This window comes from Xyrauchen texanus, chromosome 18, assembly GCF_025860055.1.
Source record: "Xyrauchen texanus isolate HMW12.3.18 chromosome 18, RBS_HiC_50CHRs, whole genome shotgun sequence".
Classification (NCBI taxonomy): domain Eukaryota; kingdom Metazoa; phylum Chordata; class Actinopteri; order Cypriniformes; family Catostomidae; genus Xyrauchen; species Xyrauchen texanus.
In genome coordinates this window covers 19,266,408-19,293,009 of record NC_068293.1, presented here as the reverse complement: position 1 = coordinate 19,293,009, position 26,602 = coordinate 19,266,408, and the positions used below count along the sequence as shown (strand labels likewise).

At 37.8% G+C, this 26,602-nt stretch overlaps 1 protein-coding gene across 2 annotated transcripts; it reads left to right on the top strand.

Moving 5' to 3' along the window:
• Window positions 1-1,960: 1,960 nt before the first annotated feature.
• LOC127659324 (T-box transcription factor TBX15-like) lies at window positions 1,961-22,741 on the top strand. 2 transcript variants are annotated; one of them, XM_052149096.1, is made up of 8 exons: window positions 1,961-2,483; window positions 6,798-7,005; window positions 9,494-9,595; window positions 12,310-12,481; window positions 15,809-15,976; window positions 16,256-16,320; window positions 17,605-17,702; window positions 19,719-22,741. In XM_052149096.1, the coding sequence occupies exons 1-8, from the start codon at window positions 2,282-2,284 to the stop codon at window positions 20,549-20,551; spliced, it is 1,848 nt and encodes a 615-aa protein (XP_052005056.1). In that variant the 5' UTR covers window positions 1,961-2,281; the 3' UTR covers window positions 20,552-22,741. The 2 variants fall into 2 exon arrangements, with proteins under 2 accessions (XP_052005056.1, XP_052005057.1); XM_052149097.1 differs by lacking the exon at window positions 1,961-2,483 and adding an exon at window positions 3,269-3,357.
• Window positions 22,742-26,602: the final 3,861 nt, after the last annotated feature.

The window sequence follows — 26,602 nt, the reverse complement described above, 5'->3', positions numbered from 1 at the left end:
CATCTCAAGCTAATTTCCATCGTTGAAACGAAAAAAAGAAATATTATTTTTTTTAAATACTATTTTAATAATAAAAAAAATAATAATATTTTATTCAAGATCTGTCAGACAGCTTGACTTCGCCGAAGAAACTCAGTTTAAACTCTCAAGTAAACTACTTTGACAGAGTAAATGAGTAGCCTAATTAGCTAATTAGTAAATTAGACAGGGAGTCAGCATGGGCTAAGTGCTCGTTTACAGTAACCTAGCCTATACTGACTCAACGACTGTTTTGACAAATAAAACAAATGCGCGATTTAATGTGAAAACAAAGATAGTAAACGGATTAATTCTCGTCGTTTCTTTGAAGATCAGAAGGTTTTGTGCATTCAATGCAACGGGACAAAGTAGGTGTTAATATCGATGGAGCAGAGGCATTGTGCTTTAGTGGAAAATAGGCTATGTAGGCCTAATTGACTATCATTTAGGCCTTATAGTTAAAATAAATAACTGAAAAACCTTAAACAAGTAGGCCTATTTATGTTTTAAGATAAAAGTAAGATCATGACTGCTTTATGTTAGCATTTCAATAGCCTTCCTTTGCGGCAAGGAATCATGAAAGTTAAAAGTGCACGGTTCTTCATGAATTGTATTATTATTACAATTATTATTATTACTAATACTTCTAAATGTAACTAATCAAATAAAAAACCTATTTCTATTGCTAAAATATTTTATTTATATTAAGCCTGTTCCTGTTGGTAATTAAGATGATTGTCTCTGCAGTTTTAGAAGATTATTTAATGTTATATCAAAATTATTCGTTTGATTTTACGCATTAAAATGAACGTTATTGATGGAAGTCAAATTGTTATTTGTCTAAACACTTAATTTTAATAATGATTTTGATTGTGTTCATGAATATATTGATACATTAATGTTTAGGCCTGTCACTCATGAGTTAAGGTTTAAATATTCGGTATAGCTAGGCTATTTTATGATTGTAATAAGCCAAATGTATTGGTCGACTTTAGCCTATTGCGCTATGATGGTAAAACCTCATTAATTTTGTTTCCAGTTTGTGCCAACAACCTCGATGCAAGGGGTATCGCAGGACTACTTAACAAGCTCTTTACACATTTATTTGAAAAATAATTACAACAGCACTGGGCGCCACCATACATTAAACATAGTTAGCCTACATGTAACCTTGAAATGGCCTACAATAACACTTGCTACAAATATAACAACAACAACTTGCTGCTACTATTAACATATACTGTTAAATTGTCTAAAGAGGAACATAGAAATACGGAGGTATGAGATTGAAGTTATGGGGAGCAGGAGATCAGTCTTTAAATGTGGATTAAGTTTTGCGGAATGATGTGGCAGATAGGCGATGTGCAAAGGGTAAACCACAGATTAAACACTATTAAAGGATATGGCTTAATTCGTTAATTTTTTTTTTGAATGTCCGAATGTATAAAAAGTGACCAGAGGTGACTAAAACGGAAAACGCAATGAGGATAAAATATTTGTTTATTTATTTATTTAAATCATTTTTAATCATATAGAGCATTTTAAATTATCAAAAAAGACCACTTCAACCAACAAAATATTTAAAAATGACCTGAACAAATATAAAACCCTATTTATGTATATATTAATATATTTTTTGAACATTTATCGCTATGAACTTTTTTTCTACCAATCTGCTGTTGTTTATTTAATAAAATAATAATAATAATAACTTTAAGAAACATCTAGTGCTTATCTGCTTGTTAAATCGGACGAGCTAATTCAATGTAAGATGGCCATCTCCAATGTCTAGCCCGGAGTTTCTCCACCATGCATTTTATTTCCCTCCTCTTCCATTGGACAACATATTTTGGCTCTTTTTCTTTCTGCGTTTCCCATTGGACGCACTGCGTTTGACAAACAGTCAGAGGGTTGCCCTTGCACGCTTCGAAAAAAAGTTTTCCAGAAGTGAATATCAATCAGAGAGGACTCAACGAGAGAAAAAGAGAAGTTGGACGGAGACACAAAACATCAACATATCTTTGCAAACTCTCTTTCTGGACAAGGTATCGAGCCAAAGTCTCTTCATCTGGAATGGGTACTTATATTTTTAGGCCTTTAAAGGGCATACATTAGACTTGGGCTTGGAATACCGTCGTCACCGGAGAGCAAAATCCACCCGTTACAAACATTTTGTTCGTTTGGTGTTCGGCGTTCGGTGATCCTGCGTTTGCCGCCCGGAAGGAGTTTTTATTTGCCCTCCGTTGGATTTGCAGTGAGAGAAATGAGTGACAGGAGACGATCCGCCGCCGCGCTGAGTTCACGAGCGCACGCCTTTTCGGTAGAAGCCCTGATCGGGACGAACAAGAAGCGGAAGCTCCGGGGCTGGGAAGAAAAGGAACTGGAGATGTCTATGGAGAGCCTCGCGACCAACGTACAATTGGAAGTCGGCGAAGACCCTGCTAGTTGTCTGGATATCGATCCGGGTTAGTGCGCAATGACATGACATATCGAATAACATGCATTCCGTTCATTTCACGTGTGGCGTCAGTTTTCACAGAATGTGCAAGATAACTTTGAATCCAGGAATAAAATAAATGCAAAAGACAATGTCCGATGCGATTGCACCACGTAGCGTAGCCTAAGGTATGGTAGAGCTCAGGCCTATGACCGCGCATCACTTTCATTCTGTTAAGCTTATAACTAATTTTAATAGGATAATATCAAATTGACAATCATGCGTGTTTTTTTACATTAAATTATTTTGAATAAGATATTTTTTTCTGTAGCTTTCATAATTCTTTAAATACAGAATTAGAGTCTAGAATGGAACATTTGTTAATTGTGTTTTATTAATCAAAAACAGGGTCTCGCGCACTGCTGGATGGTCAGAATCAGTGTTTTAATACAGAATGAAAAGCAAATAATTAAAATGTACTGAAGCATTAAACATCGACTAAACATACACAAATATCCAGGACGGCCTAATAATTTATATATGGCCTTATCTTTGGCCTTTATATTAGGCAAGCAGAAGAGGATATATCACCTTCAAATTAATTGGAAACGTAACAATTTTCATTTTTTAAGCTATTCCATGTGGGTGTCAGTTTTTTCAGGTTTCGTTTCGAAGATAGGGTAAGTGTTGTTGTGAGTTCAAGAGAGCAGGCGCATATGCACATAAGAGTGTGTGTATGTGCGCGCGCGTGTTTCTCGGTTTCAGCGCTGTAGTTCAACTGTTGCAACGTTAGTCATCACTTCATTAGTCTCGCTTCAGAAGCGTTTGCCATTAGACAGACCATTAGCTGCGCACAACAGGCTGCTGACTGATCATTCTGTAGGCTACATATTCCGATAAAGGTATTTTTGACACCATATTATAAATATGACTATTTTCCTGATTTGAAAAATAATGGCTGATAGAACAGACAGATGGTTCTATTAAAACATAAGAGAGTGTTATTTCAGAAGAGGAACAAAACTGAGACAGGTGAGTAAGCCTCACAAACAATTGTTTGCATTTTTTTCTGGAAAAGTCTGCAGATAACAAAGAGAAAGAGAATGAAACGACAATAATTTCATGTCGAGTTTATGTCAGGACATGTCAAAATTTGTCCCGCTTTTGTGCTTTAATAGCAAACGTGTAATAGGCCTATAGGTAAATAAGATTGTAGGATATAGCTTGCATGGAAAGCCCCTAAAGATAAAGATAATTCACCAAACTGCACTAATCGAGAGTTCATTAATAAAAAATAGAATAGAATAGAATATTTTCTTGTCACACGACCTGGGCCAGGGAAAATTGTTGAAACAGCTGCGCAACAACTCATATTAAATAAAAAACAACAATTGATATTAAGTTGTTCAGTCATTTAAATGTATCGAGATTGTACCGATTGCGATATTATCTTTTCCCACGCGCATGCGTTGAGTGAATTAGGCCTACTTACAGATTGGAGACAAATGTGCTAAACAGACACGGATGACTTAATTCTGTATTTGAGTCTCAGTTGTTGTACAATTCACTCAGAAGCATAAATGATTCAGTGAACACTAATTTAAATATTTTTGCCTCTTTCAACAGCACTATTTCCAGGAAGGTCACAACTTACTAAAATTAAATAGAAATATTAAGCGAAAACCAATACCCCGAGGCTCGGGGCCCGAGCATGTAGGCACTAGCACGCGAATCAACAACTGGCCTTTTATTGAAGCCTCTATTGAAATATTTTGAATATCTGTTTAAATGGGAAATAATTAATTATTAATCAACTTAATCGTAAAACATTGTTCTACTTCCACAGGCCTTCTAAAGAGCATTGGGATCTTACGTAAACAACCATCTTTCTAATCTTAATACATTTTTATACTATGTCGTAGCCTATACATTTTTTCAAAAAGGTTTTTGATCCATAATAGACTTATTGATGATATCTGAACTTTCCTAATTTAGAATACTCATTACATACTTATTATTGGCATATTTTATACATATTGTACATGTGTATCAGAATCAGAAAAAAGACATTCACATCAGAAAATTATTCACAATTTAAAGTTTTGAGTTTAACCTATAACCTAAAGAAATGTTGTACAAAAACAGTCATTTACTGTATTGAATTACACGTTGAAACACGGAAAAACAACAAAAACCGTTAATGAAAAAAGCACTCTATTTGTATAGTGGCCTATAAAATGTATTGGCAGAAATTCTCAACACTGAGACCAGTAGAAAGCGCACTTAAATGGTTGAAATGTCTCAATCATGGGCGATTTGTAGGCCTATTTTATATATTTTTCTAATAAATGAAGTCTCAATGAAGTCTGGAATTATTCAATAAATAGACAATAGGCCTACTGCCGAAGTTTGCCTATAGCCTATGTTAGCATTTTTGTAGTTCTTCTACACTTTCATTGAATGTCATTCAAAACAACACATTTTTAAATACTGTTTGCATAATTCCCTGAGAGACAAAAGTTCAAATGAAAGACGACAGATGTATATATTTAAAAAGTATTATACTTTTTAAGTCTTAAGATAAGTCTTTATCATCTTTATATTTTACCCACCTCTTACATGAGACTGAATGAAGTCAAGTGGAAACAGGTGGTTCTGTTCCTGGTGGATTGGGTTCTGCAATTTCATGCTTAGATCGCCTCTATTCATAATAATAATTATAATAATACAGAAAAAAATTCTCAACGCAGTTAAAATCGTCTAGAGGCAGGCTCAATGAAATTAATGATTTGACAAGTTTGCTGCAATATTTGGCAACAAGCATAATAATAAAAACACCCACACGAAACACGATACTTTCAACATTGAAATTTTTTATTGAAATTATTGGTCGGCTCTTATGCCCTCAACACAGTTTATGTTGCCTGTTTTGTATTTGCGTGTGTAAGTCAAAGACGCATTCATACTCAAGACACGTTCAGTGATCTGTCTGCAGTTCTCAAGAATAGTGTTATCATGCCCAAAGCAAAGGTGAAGTCTTGTTATCTGTTATAGACAGAAATTAAATATCAGTATTTTCGGTTTTCGAGTTACCAACAGTACAACCAACAATTCGTGGTGTTATGCTTTAAGTTTATGAGAGGGTAATAGGGCGAAAGGAGTCCTGGCTCAATGACAGCAGCTCAGAGGGGTTTGGATGGAGTCGAGAACTCTTCAGCTCTGGGCCATCAACAGCCATCTTTCTGACATGCCTGAGAGAACGTGTGAAAGAGTCGATTGGGACCATTACTGTACAATGATAGAATCTCTCACGATGATGCGGAAAAGTCTGGCTCTATATCTGACTCTAGCTCTGGGACTCTCTAGTAACTTCTCTCGCGTATCCTCAGAGGGGTTTGATGTGCTGTGCACGGGGGTGTTGGTGGTTTGGCTTAGACTGCTGGCCTATAGTCTTTCTGCAGCTTCACGGTTGCACAGCCTCGTTGGCATGACTTGTACAGGATTGCCAAAACAGTCCAGCTCATTTCAATTTTGTGGTGACCTGAAAAATAAATGCATATAATAATAATCCAATCTGGAAATAGTAAAATCAAAATAAATCATTAAATGTGTGCATTTTCTATATAATGACACGAAACTCATCTATTTTGCTTTGTAGCAGAGGCTATGGCCGATAAGAACCATCAGCTTTTACATTGTGTTTCGTCTCAACAGTGTAGGCCTACTGGCGCAAATATTTGATATTTATATTTTATTTCAAGACCCAGGCTCCGGATTTTGTTGTTTTAGTTATAATGGTAATACAAACGTTTTTAAACAGTCCAAAGTAGACTATTCGAAGCTGACGAAAATAAATAAATATTTATTTATTTATTTTTGGTAGGCTGCTAAGATTTCCCCTAAATCATTAAAACAACAAAGAACGCGAGTATAAAAGACCTTGCGTCCAAAAACTCAACCCAACAAAATAAGAAAAAGTCTCAAAGCAAAGTGCGTTCATGTGCGCAACGTTTTCAAATAAATCCCGTTGTCAATTAACGGTCTTCTTTGCGGTCGTTTTTGAAAATGTCATTGTCTGTTGGTTAACAATGTATTTTCAGAAAACACAAAGAAAAATTCTGCTGCCAAGCAGCGAATCGCATTTCTGCTCTGTTAATTTGCTTTTATTTTGTTCTTAATTGGTTCTTAAATCCATGAATGTTTAATCCACGATGTCTGAGCGAATCAAAGTCAATTCCCTTTTATGGCTACAGGTGATTTGGTTCGAGCTCTCAGTTTTGTCATCAGACCCCTGAAGCCTCTTTCCTGCCGCTGGCGTTCATAATGATTTTATTTGTTGTAGATTCGGAAGCCAGTCCGGGCTCTGACGGCGAGGGCCTGGCGGAGAGTACGTCCTGCTCGTTCGGCTCCCCGGCGGACTTGACCTCTGCCGCCTGCGACCCTTCGCCCTCAGCCTCTATGGAGGAGATCCAGGTGGAACTGCAATGCGCAGACCTATGGAAACGCTTCCACGACATTGGGACAGAAATGATCATCACAAAGGCAGGAAGGTAAACTTTTTATAAATGGCAAGTGCGACCTATACTGCATAATTACAGACGGTGCATAACAATAATAAAAATGACATATTAATAATTAATAAAGGCTAATACATTTTTATAAAAGGTTTGCTATGCTGTTAATTAACCATATTTTACGAAAAAAGCAATACCCAGGGAATGTGTAAAAAGTTGTAGTCGATAAACATAAACAAGAATAGCCTACACATTCATCTAATTGGCGTCTTCTCATTGACTTCTAGCCTATAACCTTAAACGAACCTAATTGTAAATAGGCCTAAACTGATCCTCATAACCAAAATAGCCATTTTGAAAATGTTAAAGTGAATAAAGAAATTCTTAGGCCCCTTGATTAACCATTTTTCTCTTTTTTGTGAACTTCACAAGATTGAAACTGACTGCAGAATTTCTTGAAGCCCAGAAATATAGATCATAAAAAGGCTTCATACACCTCTCTATTTCTCTCCTTCGGGCATACGCGCACGCACATCTAGTGCACAGTTGTTTCGCAAAGTGGCATGGCTGCGCACGGGGACTAAAAACACTGTTTTTTGGGGGGCGCTAATGTGTTACACATGGGGGAAGGAGTACCTAATCACAAACCACACAACCTGGTATAGGGCTATTCCACATACCCAACCCTGTAACTGTGGGCCAAACGGCAAAACAACAACTGTTTCTAATTAATATGTTTTAAATATGTTTTTCGTTTTCTTGCTCTTTTTGGCGGCAATTACAGCCCAAACCGAGCATATAACTTAACCTACACATTTCACAGTAAGACCTTTTGCCCTTTTCTTTCTCGACGGGATTGCCAGGTATTTCCGTGCCATTTTTACACTTTACGATCAAACCGACATAAAAACATGTCTCCATTTATTGGTGTAATCAATTGTCTTTAAACAATGCCTATATAATACGTTCTTCTGCCTGCACTGGATGACTATCTGTTATAATAAGTCCAGGTTGAGACTTAAGTTTACCAATACAAATAAAACCAGGCCTCATTAAAGAACCCAATCTAAAAGTCCTTGCAAATGGAGGCTCAGTGATCCAGCCTCTTTTACATGTTGTTTCCCCATTAACGTTCTCTCAAACATATGTTTTTGGATAACGAATAGGCTATTTTACGAATGACAACAATTCATCTGCTGTTACCTTTTTAATTTTGTTTAAATAGTTTTACTCCACGGCAAATGTCACTGATACCTCATAACACATGAAGCAACCAATTGTTTATCCGATGCTTTGAATAATTGTGTTGATATTCGCAATGGTAAACTAAAAGAACGCGCAACAGCTACTGGACAAGAGACAAACAATTACATTAAAACACTTTGGGATATTGTAGACAACATTTTAGTACTAGCATTTTTATTATTATATAAAACTAGTGACGATTTAAGCAATTACCTTTACTGTACATGCCTATATTAGGCTATATAATATTTTCTCGTTCTAACATCAATACGTCTTCCCTCTGATTCATTACACTGCAGCAAAAGGCAGATTTTTTGCGCTTGAAAATATTATTTTATATATTTTTTATTTAAATTATTGTGATTTTTTTCGGTGAAATTAACCTTTATCTATCTCTCGTACGTTTTCTAAAATCTTTTAAAGCTCCTTTTAATACCTTGTTAGGCTCCTCATTTAAGTCACCAACTCAGTTTGAAATGGGGTAGCCTATAATTACTCTACACATTTTAACGCGAGACTTCATGAAAAGCCATGCAGGCTATTTCATGCCCCTGCCAATAATAGCCCTTTAAATTTAAACTGGGGGTGTGGGGAAAAACAGACTCTTTTTCTCATTATAAACAGAGAGATTTATGATGTTAAAATTAAAAGTCAAAGTTTGCAATGTAAAATAAGGAATTACAAATTTTTGTTTTGGCAATGTTATGTTTTTATATGTCCATTTTGTTCATTGTAAAAATATTTTGTCAGGTTTCCTGCAAACACCAACGAAAGTATTTTGTTTTGGGTTAGATCAAGTAGAAATTGATCTTTAAGCTAGGCTAACAATCGCAGCTGTAGCTCAATTTTTATTTAATTTTTATAATTAATATTTTATTATATTTTTGATTGTATTTTACTGTATGCTATATTATAGGAATTTATAGTAATTTAGTAGTTTATTTTAGACAGTACATTCAAATATAAAAATAATGTTAATTTGATCAATTAATATATTATATGCTAGTCAGCTATTTTGTTTATGATTAAAAGTACCCTTTTTTAGTGTAATCGACTTTGCTGTAAAACAATCTGCTGTATTCTTCTATCACACATTTAAATGATTGGCGCTATTTTTCCCTGAACATTTTGTTTATCAATATTTGTATTATTTTAGATAATTTTTATTCTCTCTTTCTTTGTCATTTTTTTACACTCTCTTTCTGACTTTTGACAAAATCCTCCTTCTGTACTATATCTGCCCATGCCATGGTTAATAATTACACCTGTTCCATTTCAGGAGAATGTTCCCTGCTATGAGAGTTAAAATCGTGGGACTGGATCCACATCAGCAGTATTACATCGCCATGGACATTGTACCGGTGGACAACAAGAGATACAGGTAAGCACAGCTTTGGGGAATGTGTAGGCTACTATCAGCATGTGCAAGTGGTGAAAAGGGAGGAAAAGAGCCCATTTTATTGCACATTTGACTATGAATGGGGAAAGTTTATCCAATTTGAAATGGGATGGGAGATTTACATGAAGAATACAGCAAGAGTTGCTGTATCAGAATTCGGGGTGGTGTAGTGTGTCCCTTTGATTTGGCTCTCACCATGACAACTTTCCATCACACATGCTTAAGTTTAGCTCTTGTTGTTTTATCCTGTGCTCACTTTAATTATTCATCGATGCATCTAAATTTTGTTAGATGTGTTTGATGGAACAATTTGAGTTGTTTGAAATAGTTGAAATCGGAATTCATGGTATTAGAGGCAACCGAAGACAAATATATTTTTCATTAGTCGTAGATGTGCATTACACGCAGTGTGATTCTGGTGTCCAAAATGTTCTAAGTCTGCTACAAATATTAGTAGTTTGGGTAAAACTTTTCTCAATTTTTTCTTTATTGTGATATTTTGAAAGAATTAACAGAGAAAGTTTTTTTCATACACTATGTTGTTTCTTTAAAAACATCAACACAAAACTTGTATTACAGGTTAATTACATTGTGACGTTTAAGCTAACAACACAACAATCTTCAAGTTAAATTATATTATGATTAATTTATTAATTTACTGAAAATATAACCACATCCATTCAAAGACTGGCCTTAAAGAGCGCCATTTAGAGTCCCTAAATATCACAGAGGATTTTAGAAGCCAAAAGATCTTGTAAAATTAAATAAGATTTTCTTCCTGGCTAGGGAATTTACCACAAGGCTTTGCAAACGGAGCAGAAAGCTGTCACTGGAATGCCTCATGCGTCTTGAGGGCTTGGGATTGGAAACATAGCCTTTATTGGAATTTACTCACTTCACTTTAAGGAACACAGAGTTTATTCTAGACTTGATCATTCTTTCTTTATATGTTACTTGAATTACTGTACACTTTTATGTGGGTATTTGGTATGGTTTATATTTGAAAGAAGAAATAGGGAAAAGCAGAGCGGCCCAAATATTTGGATCTCTTTTACAGACACTCTCTCTATCTGGTTAATGCATATGCACAAATATTTAGTGTGCTCTGGCTGCCTTCTGTTTGTCCAGTTATGCTGTGGCCTGTTTATCTCTTAATTTTTTTTTCTTTGTCCAGTTGTCCACTTCAGGCATGTTTGCGCTCTGTTTCTTATTTCATACACACACTCACAAATACACAGGAACGCAGATGATGCAGGCACAATTTGATGTAAGCACAGAGCACATGCTCTGGTCCACACTGCAGGGTAGAGTAAGTGAGACTTACTCTGTCAGAAAAGTAACCCGATATATATGACTTGTTGTATTTGCAGCTGTGTTATGTGTGTATCAGTGTGTAACACACAGAGAACACAAGCAAATCTGAGGCAAAATGTTTGAGAAAATGTGTATATGTGTATGTACTTTATGTGTATGTGAAAGTATGCTTAGATTTTGTCATTTTATGTTTCTGTGCTAGACCATACTTACAAAATAATAAATGAATACAGGCAAAATTTAATATAATATTTTTTATAATTAGATTCCATAATTATGTAATGTTTGCATTTTTGATTGGACTAAATGTATGTAAATACTCCTGCTTGTGTACAGTGTATTGCATGTGTTAAATATTGTTCGGCTCTAATGGGCAGTCATTCCACCATCTGCCCAAAATGGTGTCACATAAAGTTGGATCTTTATTGATTGTGCCAGTGCCAGATGGCAGATTTATGAAAGATGAAAGAGGGCTAATCAAATTTCCAGTCCTTTTTGGGTTTAGGTTTCTCTCTTCTTTAACACTTTCCCTGCTACACAGAGCATAACCCTAAACAGCACTCCAAACAGGAAATTACAAAAACGCCTGGCACTCTATTCTTATGTGTGTGAGGGAATTCAGAGAAAGTGATTGGGAGTATGCAAGTACGTGTGATAGAGTTTTTATGTGTGTGTTAAAGCACAAAAGCTTATGTCTAATATATGTGCCCTTATATTCAGCATTAGATCCAATACAATAGTGCTTTCCATGTATGTGTGTATCCGTGTGTGTGGACATGGACGGCTCTGGGAGGGAATAAGACTGACATGGAGGATGTTTAATGCTGCCAAGCAATAACAAAAGGAGCCAAATGAGAGTTTTGCCCATGTTTGAGAGCTGAATGATGACTTTGGCAGTTATAGTTACAGTTAAGCACTTTCAACTGTGTGCATGGCCAGAACTAAAGTCCTCCAGCTGTGTCTAAGGCTGCAGTGTAGCGCCTCTCAGGCACTCAACTGGGGAAATGCCAGGCAAACAACACTTTTAGGAAAACCCAAAGACACCGTTATCATATCAGTGACAGGCAAAAGTATCAGAATCTTTTTAATACTTTGTGTTTGTTTGTGTTTTTATGATACTGACAAGAATATTGTAATTCATTTGAATACTTTCCGTTTGTTCCATGAGCCTTTAATACATTGTGTTATGACAGTCCAAAAAAATCAATGTCCTAGATCAATACGATATTTATGCATCTTAAATTTGTATGGTCTATTCAAAGTATGTTCAGCAATCATGAGTTGGATATGAGAGCACAACAGTAATGTCTGGTCTTGTTAACACATACTCATGGGCTGCAGGAAAAGAATAACGTGGTAAATATATGTGTCCGTTTTTGAAGGTATGTGTATCACAGCTCAAAGTGGATGGTGGCGGGAAATGCAGACTCCCCAGTGCCCCCCAGAGTCTATATCCACCCAGATTCTCTGGCTTCTGGAGACACCTGGATGAGACAGGTGGTCAGCTTTGACAAACTCAAACTCACAAACAATGAGCTGGATGATCAAGGCCATGTAAGTGCACACCTTGAGCATTTTAACACACTCAGCACCCCTTCATAACATTTGATTTCAGGACAGTATTTACTCTTAACGAGTTTGAGTATTTACAATTATGATGTGATGAATATATTAAGCCACACTACCTTGCAACTGTTTTGTCAACACTGTAAATAAACGATTTGTTGGCTCCACAACCATAACGTATGGAAAAAGATAGCGTACTAAGAAACGTACATATTTATCTTTTAGCTTTACTGAATTTGCAGTAAACAACACAAAATATAAATTATAAGCTGAACTTAAAGTGATAAATGAATAATTGTGAGTTCCTTGAAATTCTTGGCTTAAACATTAATAGAATTAAGATTTTAATCACTATTAACTGTAATCACCAAGTACAGAACGGAGGCTTTGGGAAATACCCATAAGCCCTTGCGCTTGAATAGTTGTAATAAGCATGTTTGTTAGGTCAAAAGGGAATGATGAGGGCATTTAATGAGTTATGAAGAATTTATAGAGATTGTTAGCTATTTTTGAGAAAATGTTATGTTTTTTACTGAAACTAGTTGTCATTAGGTTGTGATTAGGGTTCTCATATAACTTTTACTTGCACATGTGAATGTACATAGATGTAGTACAGCTTTATCTGCACTTCTTTGGGGAATCTATTTTAATGACTGACCTTTTAAGTAGCAACAACAAAATAAATACTAATTTAAAAAATGTGTTATTAGTTGTTAAATCGTATTCATGTGCCATACCTTTTTAAGTAAATAAAGTTGAATGAACTGTTACATTTGTGTATATCTAACAAAGGTTTTCTAATTATGATGACATAAAAAGTATTCAAATGTAGACCTACTTTGCTTGGTAGACCCCCAATGCATTCTATTGCAAAACTAGCAAAATTTTAATGTACAACATCCTTAACTCTTAAGTGTGTCTGAGAGAAACAAATGCTGGATACATGCTATTGTTTGGGAACATATTTATGCCCCCCCCAGACATATCTGAATTGTACTTAAGTGTGTCCTCCAGATCTTATGTTTTTGTCTCTAAGCCATTAACCTGCTGCATGGACTGAAAGACTTCATGGAATATGAAGTCGCTCACGCATCTTTTATCATATTCATTCATTTTCTGTTGACTAGTGTGAATGTCTTATTGTACCTGCTGGTCTGTGGAATTGTGCTGAGAAAGTGATTGATTGCACATGGATAATTTCAGAGCTGGGTTGTGATGGTTATGTATTGTTGCAGTAAAAAAGACTTTGTGTAAAGGGGTGATCCATCGAGCTCTTTTCAAAATGAGACCAACAAGAAAAATGTACTTAATTCACTCAGTATGGTTTTAAAGGCTTAAGAGCCTATATATATGTTCTGGATATACTAGATGAACACTAAGAATCATTCAAAGTGAGGAAAAGCTTATTGTTTTTACTTATAAGTTTAGACTAGTTTTAAATGGTGGTGAATGATATGCTTTGACACAGGAATGGAAAAGAGATATCTTTTCTAAACTAAGGATTTTCTTGAAGTTTTCTTGAAACAGTCAGACTGTTTTGATTCATGTGACTATCCATTTTTCATTTATGCAGAATAGCCGATTTATGCATCTGCCCATGACCAGTAGAATGGTGCTGTAAACTGTGTGTAGAGAGAAAGAATAATTGCACTTGACAAGCTGTGTATTATTTGCATGGAAAAGAGATACAAAGTATCACTATTTTATATGCAGATTTGGTGTAGGTAAAATAGCCTCCTAAGGCCAAGTTTGCAAAGGTTTGTGCTCTACTGGCATCTTCTCTGCATATGGGGCTGTTTTTACACGAGTCATTGATGCTATCACTTGAGTATTCGGACAAATGTAATAACATATGGGTGTTAGAAGTGCAGCAGGGCTGGTGTTTTTTCAGGAAGAAGAGAGGGGACTTTTCTTACACCACAACCTCATAAAAAATACTTTATTTTTTTGTTCGCCTGGCGAGTCGAGTGAGGGCCGGAATTGAAGTGAACCTTGGAACGTCTCGTCATGGAATATATGAACCTTCCTAACATCACTACTCCCGACAGAAAATCAGACAGTTTATTTTTTAATATTAAACTGCATCAAATAGCAAAAAAGTAGTTGGTTTCACAAACCAAAAACCAAACCAGGTACTGTAAAAAAGATAACCTGCTATTGATATCTTAAGGATCTATTTCTACATTTCTACTTGATCTAACCCATTGAATAAACATTACATCAGTTTGTGTAATATAATTCAGTCAGGTTGATTCAGTCATAATAGATAATATTTCTGAATTTAATAAAACCAGTTACTTTAGGCGCTTTTTTAGGTTATCTGGCAAAATATTTTTCCCTAGTGTAAATAAAGCTAAAGTCAGGAATTAAAGTTGGAGACAGAGCTTTAGTTGACAGCACATGCTAGCTTCAGCAAATTGTAACGTTTGTTTATTATTTTTTGCAAATTAGGTTTTTTGGTCCAATATTGCCTGCAAATTCCTTTTTGGCCTATTCAAACCAGAGAATGTTTACGAATATTTCGGATCTGTGGAATTACAGCAGTGTGACTCTGTACACTTCCTCTGGCAACTCTCGGCAGTCAGTCTGCATTGATCTGGTGTTGTCTGGCCTTGGGCTGCACTGGGCTCTCCTGGGCCGTGTACTCAGATTGGATACGAATGGGGAGAAGGAATATTAAATTTACTGTCATCAAGCTGTTTTGCAAAGGCCTCTCTTCTCTTGCCTGACCTCCTTGGTTGCAGCAGACCCAGGGGACCCACACTGACACTGGGAGAAATTAGGAACAGACTAAGAGCCTGAGGGAAGGCTGCAGCCTCCATGCGCTGACGCCAACACACTGGTGTGAGATACTCACCCTCGGGTCGGCCTGATTCATATCTCATCAATATGTGTACACATTGTGATACAGCATATTTTCATATATGACCTGTGTGGATACACACACACAGGAACAAACAGCTTTGATATTCACAGCCTCGTTATGCAATAGACATATAATGCATACAGTTAGATTAATGGGCTCTTGTAATTACAAAAAAGTATTACATTTAATATAATTTGTGTAGTACGGCGCATATTGTTCCAAAAAAGCTTTATAAAATATATAAAAAAGAAATATAAAAATAGTGCCTTAGAAACCCCTATAGTGAACAAGCCAATATTTGTTTTTAAAATGTTTCTGTCTTTAATTTATTTATTTTTTTAAGACCATTGATGGCTGCAAAACAACTTTTCCCTTAATTTGGACAATTATAATTTTTTTTAATGAGTGTTCCTTCTAGAGCAATTGATGATATGACTCTTTATCTCTAGATTATCCTGCACTCCATGCACAAATATCAGCCCCGTGTCCATGTGATCCGGAAAGACTTCAGCAGCGAGCTCTCTCCAACCAAATCAGTCCCCAATGGGGAGGGCGTGAAGACGTTCAGCTTCCCAGAGACTGTCTTCACCACGGTCACCGCCTATCAGAACCAACAGGTCCATTTCTGACCGTCAGTGTACAGCACCATTGTGATAATGAAAGGCCACTAATTTATGCAGTACAGGTTTTAGCAGGAATATCAAAGACATATGAGTTTCAAAACTGTAAATCTAGTGATAAATCTTTGAAAATTTGTACTAAATTCAAACATTTTGATCATATATCAAAGATGTGATTTTCTTCCCTCTATTAAAGTATTTGATGAAAACTGAAAATGTCAAAATACTTTTAAAAAGTATTAAATTATTCAATTTGAGTTGCTTCTCCTGCAACAGATTACCCGTCTGAAGATCGACCGCAACCCATTTGCCAAAGGATTCCGGGACTCAGGGAGAAACAGGTAGATTTTCAGGAAATCTTACCCTTCATCTGTATTGTCCATGCTGTGTGTGTAAATATACACATATCCCAGCGGTGACCCTTTATATGGAAATAAAACCTTGCAGGTTCCTCCTAATTCCACGTCCCACTACAAAAAATCACTCATTCAGATGCCAAGAAAACCCAGTCAGTCTGAAATAAAAGCAATCTGATTGAGGACAGTGGAAAGAAAAATCCATCTCTTTCCTTTTCTCACTTATATAACTCCCTTCCCTCGATCTCACCCACTCTTTCACTCTTTCTTTCCCTCTTCCCGTATTTCCCTGTACTTTTTTCATACTCCTCATTGCTCCATTCCTTTAAGATGCGAGTCAGAATGGTCATTTATTGTGAAAAAGTCTGAGACAGACCCCTCAGCACATGAAAGCACACTTCCATCTGGACAGTATTATCACCATAGATATTTGAGACATCTTTTTTCATTTTTCAAACAATAGAGTGCCTGATTTATGAACTAGAGCTAGATTTTCATTGCAGTAAAATATAGATGAAAAGATTATTCAGGAGTAAGATATATATATAGAGAGAGAAAACACTCTTGCCCTCACACATATATCCTTCTTTAACTAATGCTGCAAAAATATAAAGACTTTTTTTGTACAATAAAACTCTTGATTCATCACAATTTAACTGCAGTTCTATTAATGCAATGAATACCACTCATCCCAGTTTATAAACTACAGATTAAATGTTGGAGTAGCTTTTTTGGCTTTTTATGATCAGTGGAAACATTGATATCTTTATTATATCTTGGCACTTGACCAAGATATAAATATTTTTTTTATGTAAATCGCAAACGGTCTTGTTAGTGTTATATTATATAAATCTTTCATTTAGCAAGCAGTATTTTGGACAGATTCAATCTCATGGATTTTGGTTCCAGCCAGTGCTTGAGTCATTAGAATGTTTCACTATCGAGTATAAGGGAGTGGAGAATTACTGCCGCTTAAATAAGCCACACGGCAAGGGTTGGTGCTGGAGCAGGGGCTCACCTAGAGCAACAGAGGGGAGTAAATCAAACAGGAAGGGAAGCCATGTACAAAGCAGAGATGAAACATCACCCAGATTTATGTGCACTGTAAAAACCTTCTCCTTTAACGGGCTCCAGTTTCCTTAAACTTCCCCGCTCTTTTTTCTGCCTCCCCTTTTGCCGCTGTTTGTGCATACTCGGACAATCTCAGCTGTTTTCGATCCCTTCTGAAGTCTCTTTCCCTACCTTTCTCTGTCACTTTCACCTATGCAGGACTGGGCTGGAGGCAATAATGGAGACGTATGCTTTCTGGAGACCCCCAGTAAGGACGCTGACCTTTGAGGACTTCACGAACATGCAAAAACAGCAAGGTGTGTGCAGTATATGGTCCTGGAGACTAATATGTCACCAACCAGTTCAAACAACTCAACAGCCACTCTGGAGATGTAAACATCCCTGGTTAAAGTGTGAAGAGTGTTTGAATTTCAAAATATTGCTTCATAGATAAAAGTTACTGTGTCACTGTGTGACCACAACAATCACATACCGTAATGAATTTATGAATGATTCTCTGAGCCTGTATGGAGCTCAGAAATGGGTGGGACATTTTGGCCAAGCTTTGGTTTTTGTGTCCAAAGGTGAGTTTGTCTGTATTCTTTTTCAAAAGATCAAATGCTATTTTGCTTCCTCTGCCTTGCATGCATCTGATCACTGTAACTATCCCCACTTGCTCAATTTCTTACTCATGTTAATGTCATGGCCCAGATGATCAAATGCTGATGCAACTATTTTTTCTCCCTGGGTTCATCCTCATAAGGTCAGAGTAATGTGAGCCCAGTATTTTGTCTGAGTGGACATCTGTTTGTCATCACTAACTCCTTGAAACAGATTAAATGTTAATTAAAGTTCTCGCACGGCTGACAAAATGTTGTATTCTCTCCCATCACCCCCACCCCCACCCCCTAAACCGGTTGCCCTCAAGAAGTACATGCAGATCCATTGGAGTAATTAGTTATTCTCAAAGCACCATTGAAGCCTCTCTCACCCTTGCCCGAAAACATAAGAAAAACATGACATCACCGCAAGTTCTCCTTTTCTTCAGCCAAAAGAACAGAACCTTGTTGAGTCGACCAGAACTCTGCTCACTATTATCGAAGGCATATGGAGCTGGCCGAAACCTCAGCCAAGAGAGTTCTAAATTATTTAGTTATGCAGACTTTCCTAACCATAGACCAGACTACATTTTCAAAACAACAAACTGAGTGCTGGCCAATTTCTCATTAATAAAGAAATATGTGATTGATATCCCATAGCTGTCATTCAGCTCAAAGAGTTTGGATGATTTACTGTGAATCTATGCCAATTCTTCTTTTTTTCCCCCTGAGAACATATGCCCAAATGCTGGGTTTTATGCTGAGAGAAGAAGACCAGCTCAATGCTCTGTTGACCAGACATGCAATGGTATCAAACTCAAGCCACATTTGCGTAACAACATTTACCACAGTATCCCTGAAATAGCTTCAGTGAGTTAGCTGACAACAAGACATCTAAGGGACCGTTCACACAGGATTCACTCTTGCATTCAAAAACAGCAAGACATATCGCAGCGGGAGGGAATAGAATGCAGGTGTATCAAGATGTGCTTACATGTCATCATAAAAATGCACATTATGTACAATCTACATATTAATTACATATGTGTTGTCGAATTTTACTTCCATTTACATACATGCATGTAATTACATCTGTAGTTAAACTGTTAACCCTACCCATAACCCTAAACCTAACACAACCCCTACTCCTACACCAACCTGTACCTCAGTAGAAGCAAATATGAATCTAAATTTTGCAGAACAAAATGTAGTTACACAATAAATAATTTTATTTTTTTTTTAGTACAGTTGAGTTACAGTAGAGTTGTTGAAGACACCTAATATAAAGTGGGAACTTTGTGTCTAGTACATATTTATACAGAAAAAAGTAACAGATGGATGGATGTGTACTGTGTGAATTACCCTTAAAGAAGCTCAGTAACTTTTAAATAATGATATTCCACCGTTTTAACAGGGAAAACTTACAGTGTCATCAATGTAGAATACCACCGTAGAGTTGAACACTTTATTATGGCTTAATACTTGGCACTTGTTGGCAAACATGAACAATCCTCTTTTGTAACTAAAGGAAGTCAACTATGCAGTGCTCACCCAAAAGGAGCCAAAGTGACTGATTGTGACCCTCAGGATGAAATAAGAGATATGCTCTCAGTGTGACTGTTGGACAGTGCATATGTTTTCAGAGCTGGCTGTGTCTTCACTTATTCCTCATGGATAGGAATGTGTATGTGTATCTTTGGGTTTTTATGTTTCTGAATGTTTGATGTTTTTCAGGAGGGAGCACTGGCACCTCTCCCACTACCTCCAGCACTGGCACTCCATCTCCGTCTGGTGCGACACACCTTCTCTCCCCCTCCTGTTCCCCTCCTACTTTCCATCTGTCCCCCAACACCTTTAATGTGGGCTGTAGGGAGAGCCAGCTGTGTAACCTGGGCTTGTCCGAGTACCCCGCTTGTTCCAGAAGCAACATGGCTCTGCAGGGCTATGGAGGACTGGCGGACGGCACCTACGGCCGTCTCCAGACAGCAGGAGGCGCAGTACCCTCTGCTCAGGCCTCAGATACATTCTTGCCCCAGAGGACTTCCTCTCTTATCGCTGTTGGGATGCATGGCGGGGCCCACGCCTCATTGGCTCCCGGGAACAGCAGTGGCGGCAGCAGTGGGGGTAAGATGGATGCATATGGAAGTCAGCTGGCCTCTTTTCCAGCATCCCAGCTGCAGTATGTAATGCAGGCAGGGACGAGCTCTGCTTCCGCATCAACGGCTTCATCAGGCTCCTCCCCTTCCTCCACCCACATGTTCCCTGGGAGCCATCATCACATGCAGCAGAGCACATATAATGCATTTTCCCTTCACAATCCCTACAACCTGTATGGATACAACTTCCCAGCTTCACCTCGCCTGGCAGCCAGCCCGGAGAAGCCTCAGGGTGGCTTACTGTGCTCCTCCTCCTCTGCCGGAGCATTTGCTGAACGACAATACCTGTCCAACAACAGCATGGACAGTATGCACATGATCGGCAACCCCACTGGCAGCCAACAGGGTGGCAGCAGCTGTGATGGGCGCCAGTACGGCTCCTCTTCTCAGATGTCCATGCACATGGTTTGAAACAATTGAAAAAAAGAATTAAAAAAATAAACCCAAAACAGATTGAAACACCAAACAGCTGCTACAGTTGTTTTGCTCAGCTTTACAGGGTTTTCAGGGTTTTCATGATTCAGAATGTCTGAAACATTGGTGTAAGCAAAAAGCATTTCACCATTGTTCTACTGCCTGGGAGAGCAGCCGTTTCAATGTGGTGCTAGTATAAAAAGGATTTATTGTCTCATTACGCACTTACCTTATCACTCATTAGACTGAAAGAGAGTGAAAATGTGACTTGTGTACATCTCTATGGGTATACAGACCTTTCCAACTTGACTGTTGTTTTTGCTGACCTGCCAACCTCAACAATGTGGAAAACTGAACTGAATCAAATGAGGCTCAGTTTTTCAGAAGACATTCTTAGTGGATGCTGATGGGGATTCGTATTTGCTGCAATAATAACTGCAATAACACAACCCCACAATGGACTGAGTGAAACCTTACCTGTCCCAAATGGCTTCAGTCTGAACAAAAGACATCCACAAAACTGTGAGCAAATAAATGTTGTCAGTGTGATTATTCTGAGAAATGGTAAAGTTAACATTGGCATATTTCAGAGACGGGATACACGCATTAGTGGTCTCAGGATGGAAAAAAAAGAAGAATGCTCCCATAATAACACGAATTGAGTGTTTCTGAAAATCTGCTCTACTGGAATGACACTGAAATGTTGCCTATTGGTTGAAAATGGCTTAATATCCTTAGTGAATTACTACATAAACATAAGCAATAGTGAATGCACGCAAAACACATACATTTTTAAATTGTTGTGTGGATAAAAACAATAGGAAGACAAGTTAATTAAGGTTTATGATTTGGAGTGTTGTAGATAAATATATTTAAATGCTAAGCAATGATACAATTATATGGCCAGTTTATGGAGAATTTAAAACAGTGTTGGAAAGATTGAACAAATATTATTTTAGGATTTTAAGACTGAAAATACAGTTGCCAAACATACAAAGTTCATTAAATAAACATTATAAGTCCTTTGTATGTTTCTTGAAAAAAATCAAGCATGTTTTTTGTTGATTGCTTTTTTGACTCGTGGTCATAACAACAAATTCAGATCAACACAAGTGAATATTTATTTTTAAATGAATTAATATTTTGCTAGTCACTATGCAATGTCTTATTCAGAGAGAATGTTCTAAATAGGTTCCAAATAAATTTCTCATAAACAGAAAACTGTTACTAGTCACTTTCACAACATACAGTAAAATAATATAAAAATGGTTTGATTACATTTACATTTATGCATTTGGCAGACGCTTTTATCCAAAGCGACTTACAGTGCACTTATTACAGGGACAATTCTCCCGGAGCAACCTGGAGTTAAGTGCCTTGCTCAAGGACACAATGGTGGTGGCTGTGGGGATCGAACCAGCAACCTTCTGATTAACGTTTATGTGCTTTAACAGTTATGTGATTAATCATTCAAGCCATTGACAACATATCTATCCCTGCAATGAACACATTTGTCATCTGTTATAACTAAGGGTTTAACAAAGAGAAAATGATTATCTGCAAATCAATATGTTAAAAAAAAGGATTGATTATGCTGTTTCTCTTTGATATTAAGAAGAAAGAGAACACCATGTGGATCAAATTCATCCTTAGCACTGTGGTGATACATATAAATATGCCACCTGTTTAAAGAGAGTGAGAGAAGGCAAGGGAGAAAGAGGGGAAGAGAAGAATATGTTTGACATTGCATGTGGGTAATTTTTACATCTCTGGTTTTAATATGTCTGCTCTTAAAACATTTACAGCATGTATTTAAGATCACTTCTCTCATGTCTCGGTTTTGGTCCTCATCATCCATGCACAGACTTCAGTGATTTAAAAGCACAATCAGCATCCATTACATGGATCAGAATCATCATCAGAAAGTAAACGGGGTGGAAGACCATGGAGACATCTCTCTATATTGGAAACACCTGTTTTCCAAGTGCAGCTCTCATAATGACTGGATATGCAGTCTAAGGGTTCACGATTTCATAATTTGGCACATCTCCAATTATCTCAACATAATTTCCAATAAATTGCATTCATTTTATGATACTCTGAAACAGGACTTTGGCAAAATTTCAAATCAGCCATCTTCTGTGATAAATCAACCACAGGTTCTCATACTCAGAATGGTCAAGTAAATTTAGGAAATATAAATATAGAAATGTAAAGGAAAATATAACTGAAAAAGGGTGTATTTCACTGCTTAAGTTACTAAATAAACTATGCATTTACATGTTGCTGTTTTGATCTCTTGTCTGAAAATAAGATAAGGAATATTTATATTTTAGTTATTAAAATGTATTGATTTGCTTTGGTAATGTGGCGGAGCTAAAAACAAACCAAAACAAGCTTCTGTTGTTGCCGCCCCTCGAAGAAAATATGACCGTAATTAACGGATGGGAGTTAATGGTCGCGTGTATATATAAGGTGGAGTCATCAAAGGAGGGTTGTTGGGAAGTAAGGAGAGAGAGTGCAAAGTGAATACCTGAGTGGAGAAAGACGCCGTCTCATCAGCTGAGCGCACGCTGTGTTTAGGGCTGGAGCGATTGCGAGAGTGTTCCGAGGAATCGTGCTCGAGCTTCGAATTCCAGTGCAGAGCGTGGGTGAACTCAAACGCTGAAGGAATTCAGCCCAGATATCCTCACTTTCCTGGTAAACGTTACTTGCGATTCCCCGATCAAAGCTGTGACCCCCTAATTATCAAGAGTAGCGGTTCAGCTGTGTGGCTTGCTTCACAGACACACACACACACACACACACACACACACACACACACACACACACACACACACAAACAAACACCAGCGCCACTTCCGCCAACGCATTCATTCATGCCTATCAGTCAATAGTTGCGTGAGTATATGAATTTTTGTTTTCCTTAAGTACTATTATCCTGCCAGAGGGAACAGTATTTGACATTTAATATTGTTGTCTTTTCCTTTTTATTTCTTTTTTCTTTTATGGTTGTTGATGAGATCTGGACTCCTGAATCTACCATATTAAATGCGGATTGGAGCGGATCCTCTGCCATTTATTTATTTCTTTATTTCATTATCTTGTTTGGTTTTTGTTGTTTCCCTTTTTTTTTTATTATTTGCAAGTGTTTAAATCAAGGTGTAAAAGGTAACTGTAATGTGTTGATTTTGGTTACAAAAACTATAACCTGAACTTGACTTGAAACCTATTTTCTCTTGCCTTGTTATTTATGTTGGTGTAGAGAGCCAAAAAGTACAAAATAAAAAGATAAATTAATTTTGTATGTATGTAGCTGGTGGCTCTTAGAGCTTATCCGTGGCATCATTTTGTATATTGACAGGCTTACTCCTGTCTGGCACCCGAAAACTTTGTTTAGATCAATTTATTTACTCATTTGATTTAAATTGTGCTTCTTGGGAGCTGCCACCGTTACAGAAGTGGCACCCAAACAGGGACCTGAACTGAAACAACAAAAACTCTAACCTTGAACTATTATTGAAGAGAAAAAAAAAAAAAAAAAAACAACTAATAACTTTAACACTTTGTTTTCTTGAATTCTGCACTGCGTTGCAAATTGTCAGTGCCTGCTAAGGTGTTTTTTTAAAGGGGGGAAAGTGTGAACTTGGAAAAAAAAAAAAGAGTTTGACTAATTACTAGTTTAAGTGAATTCTTTTTGGGTCAAATTCTGTGAGGATTATTATTGTTGTGCTGAGAAAGTTGCAAACATCAAACACTTCGTAGTTTGTTATTTTCCTTCTGATATTTTCTTCATTTCCTTTATTGCCCAAAAAAACCCGACATACTGAACTTCATTTATTGATCTTATTTTTTATTACCATTTCTATTACACATTACAAACATGGCCACTTCCACTCCCCCTAAAACAACTTATGTGGAAATTGATCCCCCAGACATATCCACCCCAGTCTGGCCACCTGTGCAACAAGGCCAGCAACAACCAAGACTACTCCCTCCCCCTTATGTTCCCACCATTCACCCCACTCCATTCAGCAGCACACCTTCAAGGGTCCGGGTGGGTTTTGCATCTCCCCCACTTAGTGTTAGATCCCCTGTCCAACTCGATCACATGCAACTGTGTACTTCCTCTGAAGATTCACTGCCATCTTCAGGAGCACAGTATAACCTGCCTGGTTTCCTCCCAACTCCTGGAAAGGAAATTTTTCAGCTTACTGCACATACACAAGGTAACTGGGATTATTTATTTGACTGTCTGAAGCAGCAGGATGGAGCGGTGAAGGAACTTACCCAAGACTTCACCAAGACCATGTCTCTTCATAATGCCGAGCTTAAGACCTTGACTGCAAAAATGGAGTCTAACCATCAGCAACTTCTGAACACAATAACTGCCACTAAACATTGTGAGGAAGAAAATGCAGATCAAATGACCAAGGCCATGAAGGTGATGGTGACCGGAGAACTACAAAAATGTGAGGTTACCTTAATTTCAGAAGTCCGGTTCATGGTGGAACAGCTCCAGCTGGAGCTGCAGCAGGACATTCGATCCACACAGCAAAACTCTCGAAAGGACTGCGAACAGCTGTCACAGGAGATCAATCGCTGTAGCTCACAAATGAATGCCCTACGAGACCACCTTAAAGAGCTGCAACTGGAAATGAATAACAACCGTAAGTCAACGGCAGACCTTAAAAGAAGTCCACCACTATCACCTCCCCACACAATTCCTTCACCTCCACCTCCCGTGAGTGCAACAATATCACACCCTACACCTGCTGTCAAAAGTGATCATTTAAAATTAACATTCCCCACCTTCGGAAAACCATCTGATGATTCTGATCCATTGTTGTACTTGACTCAATGTCAGGACTTTTTGGCCTTGCATCCCCTAGCTGATGTTGATATTTTGGCTACCTTCTGCACCGTCCTGTATGGTACAGCCCGTGATTGGTGGGAAGTTGCTCGATCCACCATTACCACCTGGGATGAGTTTGAATCCGCTTTCCTCTCAGCCTTCCTCTCTGAAGACTATGAAGACGAGCTGGCTGAGTGAGTCCGAAGTAGGATACAGGGAGAAAGTGAATCAATTAGGGATTTCGCCTTCACATACAGAGCCCTATGCAAGTGATGGAAGCCCACTTTAACTGAGAGTGAGCTGGTAAAGATGATACTTAAAAACATCAAACCTTACCTTGCCAGCCAACTTCGCAGCCGAGTAAACACTGTGGATGAGCTAGTGAAATTGGGTCATCAGTTGGAAAAGGATATTGAGCATCAGTTGCACTACAAAGGACACCTAACAACTCCACAAAAACCCACCTCTAACCGCCCTGCGGAAAAAGCTCCAGTCCAGTGCTGGCGATGTAAAGGACAACATCCCCCTGGAAACTGTCCACACTATTCCACACATTCTCCCCATCAGCATTTTCCTGCTGGAAGTAAGCATTCCTCCCAACCTCAGAGGTCAGGAGGTCCGCCTCCTAACAATGCAATGTCTGTCACAATTCCCTCAAAATCAGTCACCGGGTCCGAACACTCCACATTCAAAGCTTCCAACGAGTTTGTTTCCATACCTCAACAGTTAGTTGTTCCCATTAGTATTGGAGCTTGGAAGGGGAAGGCCATATTAGATACAGGAGCAAGTTATACTCTCCTTCATGAGAGCCTATGGAAGGAGCTCGCTCCACATGATGACCTCCATCCCTGGTCCTTGGGTCCTCTCTATTTAGCCAATGGCTAGGCCGAAGTACCTTTAGGATGGACTAATATACAGATAACCCTTCACAACAAAGGTTTCACCATACGTGCTGTCATTCTTACCTCCAAAGCACTGGCGTATTTTGTAGTCCTAGGGCTGGACTTCCTCTTTTCCAGTGGTCTACAGATAAATGTAGCTGACAGGAATTACTCATTCAAGTCAACCCCTGAAGAAGAGTATCCCTTTCAACCAGGCCAGGCTAGCATTCCGACTGAAAAACCCCCGCATCTGAAAAAGAGACAACACACCAAAAGTCCAAACCAATCCCTCTCTCTACTCAGTTCCCTCCC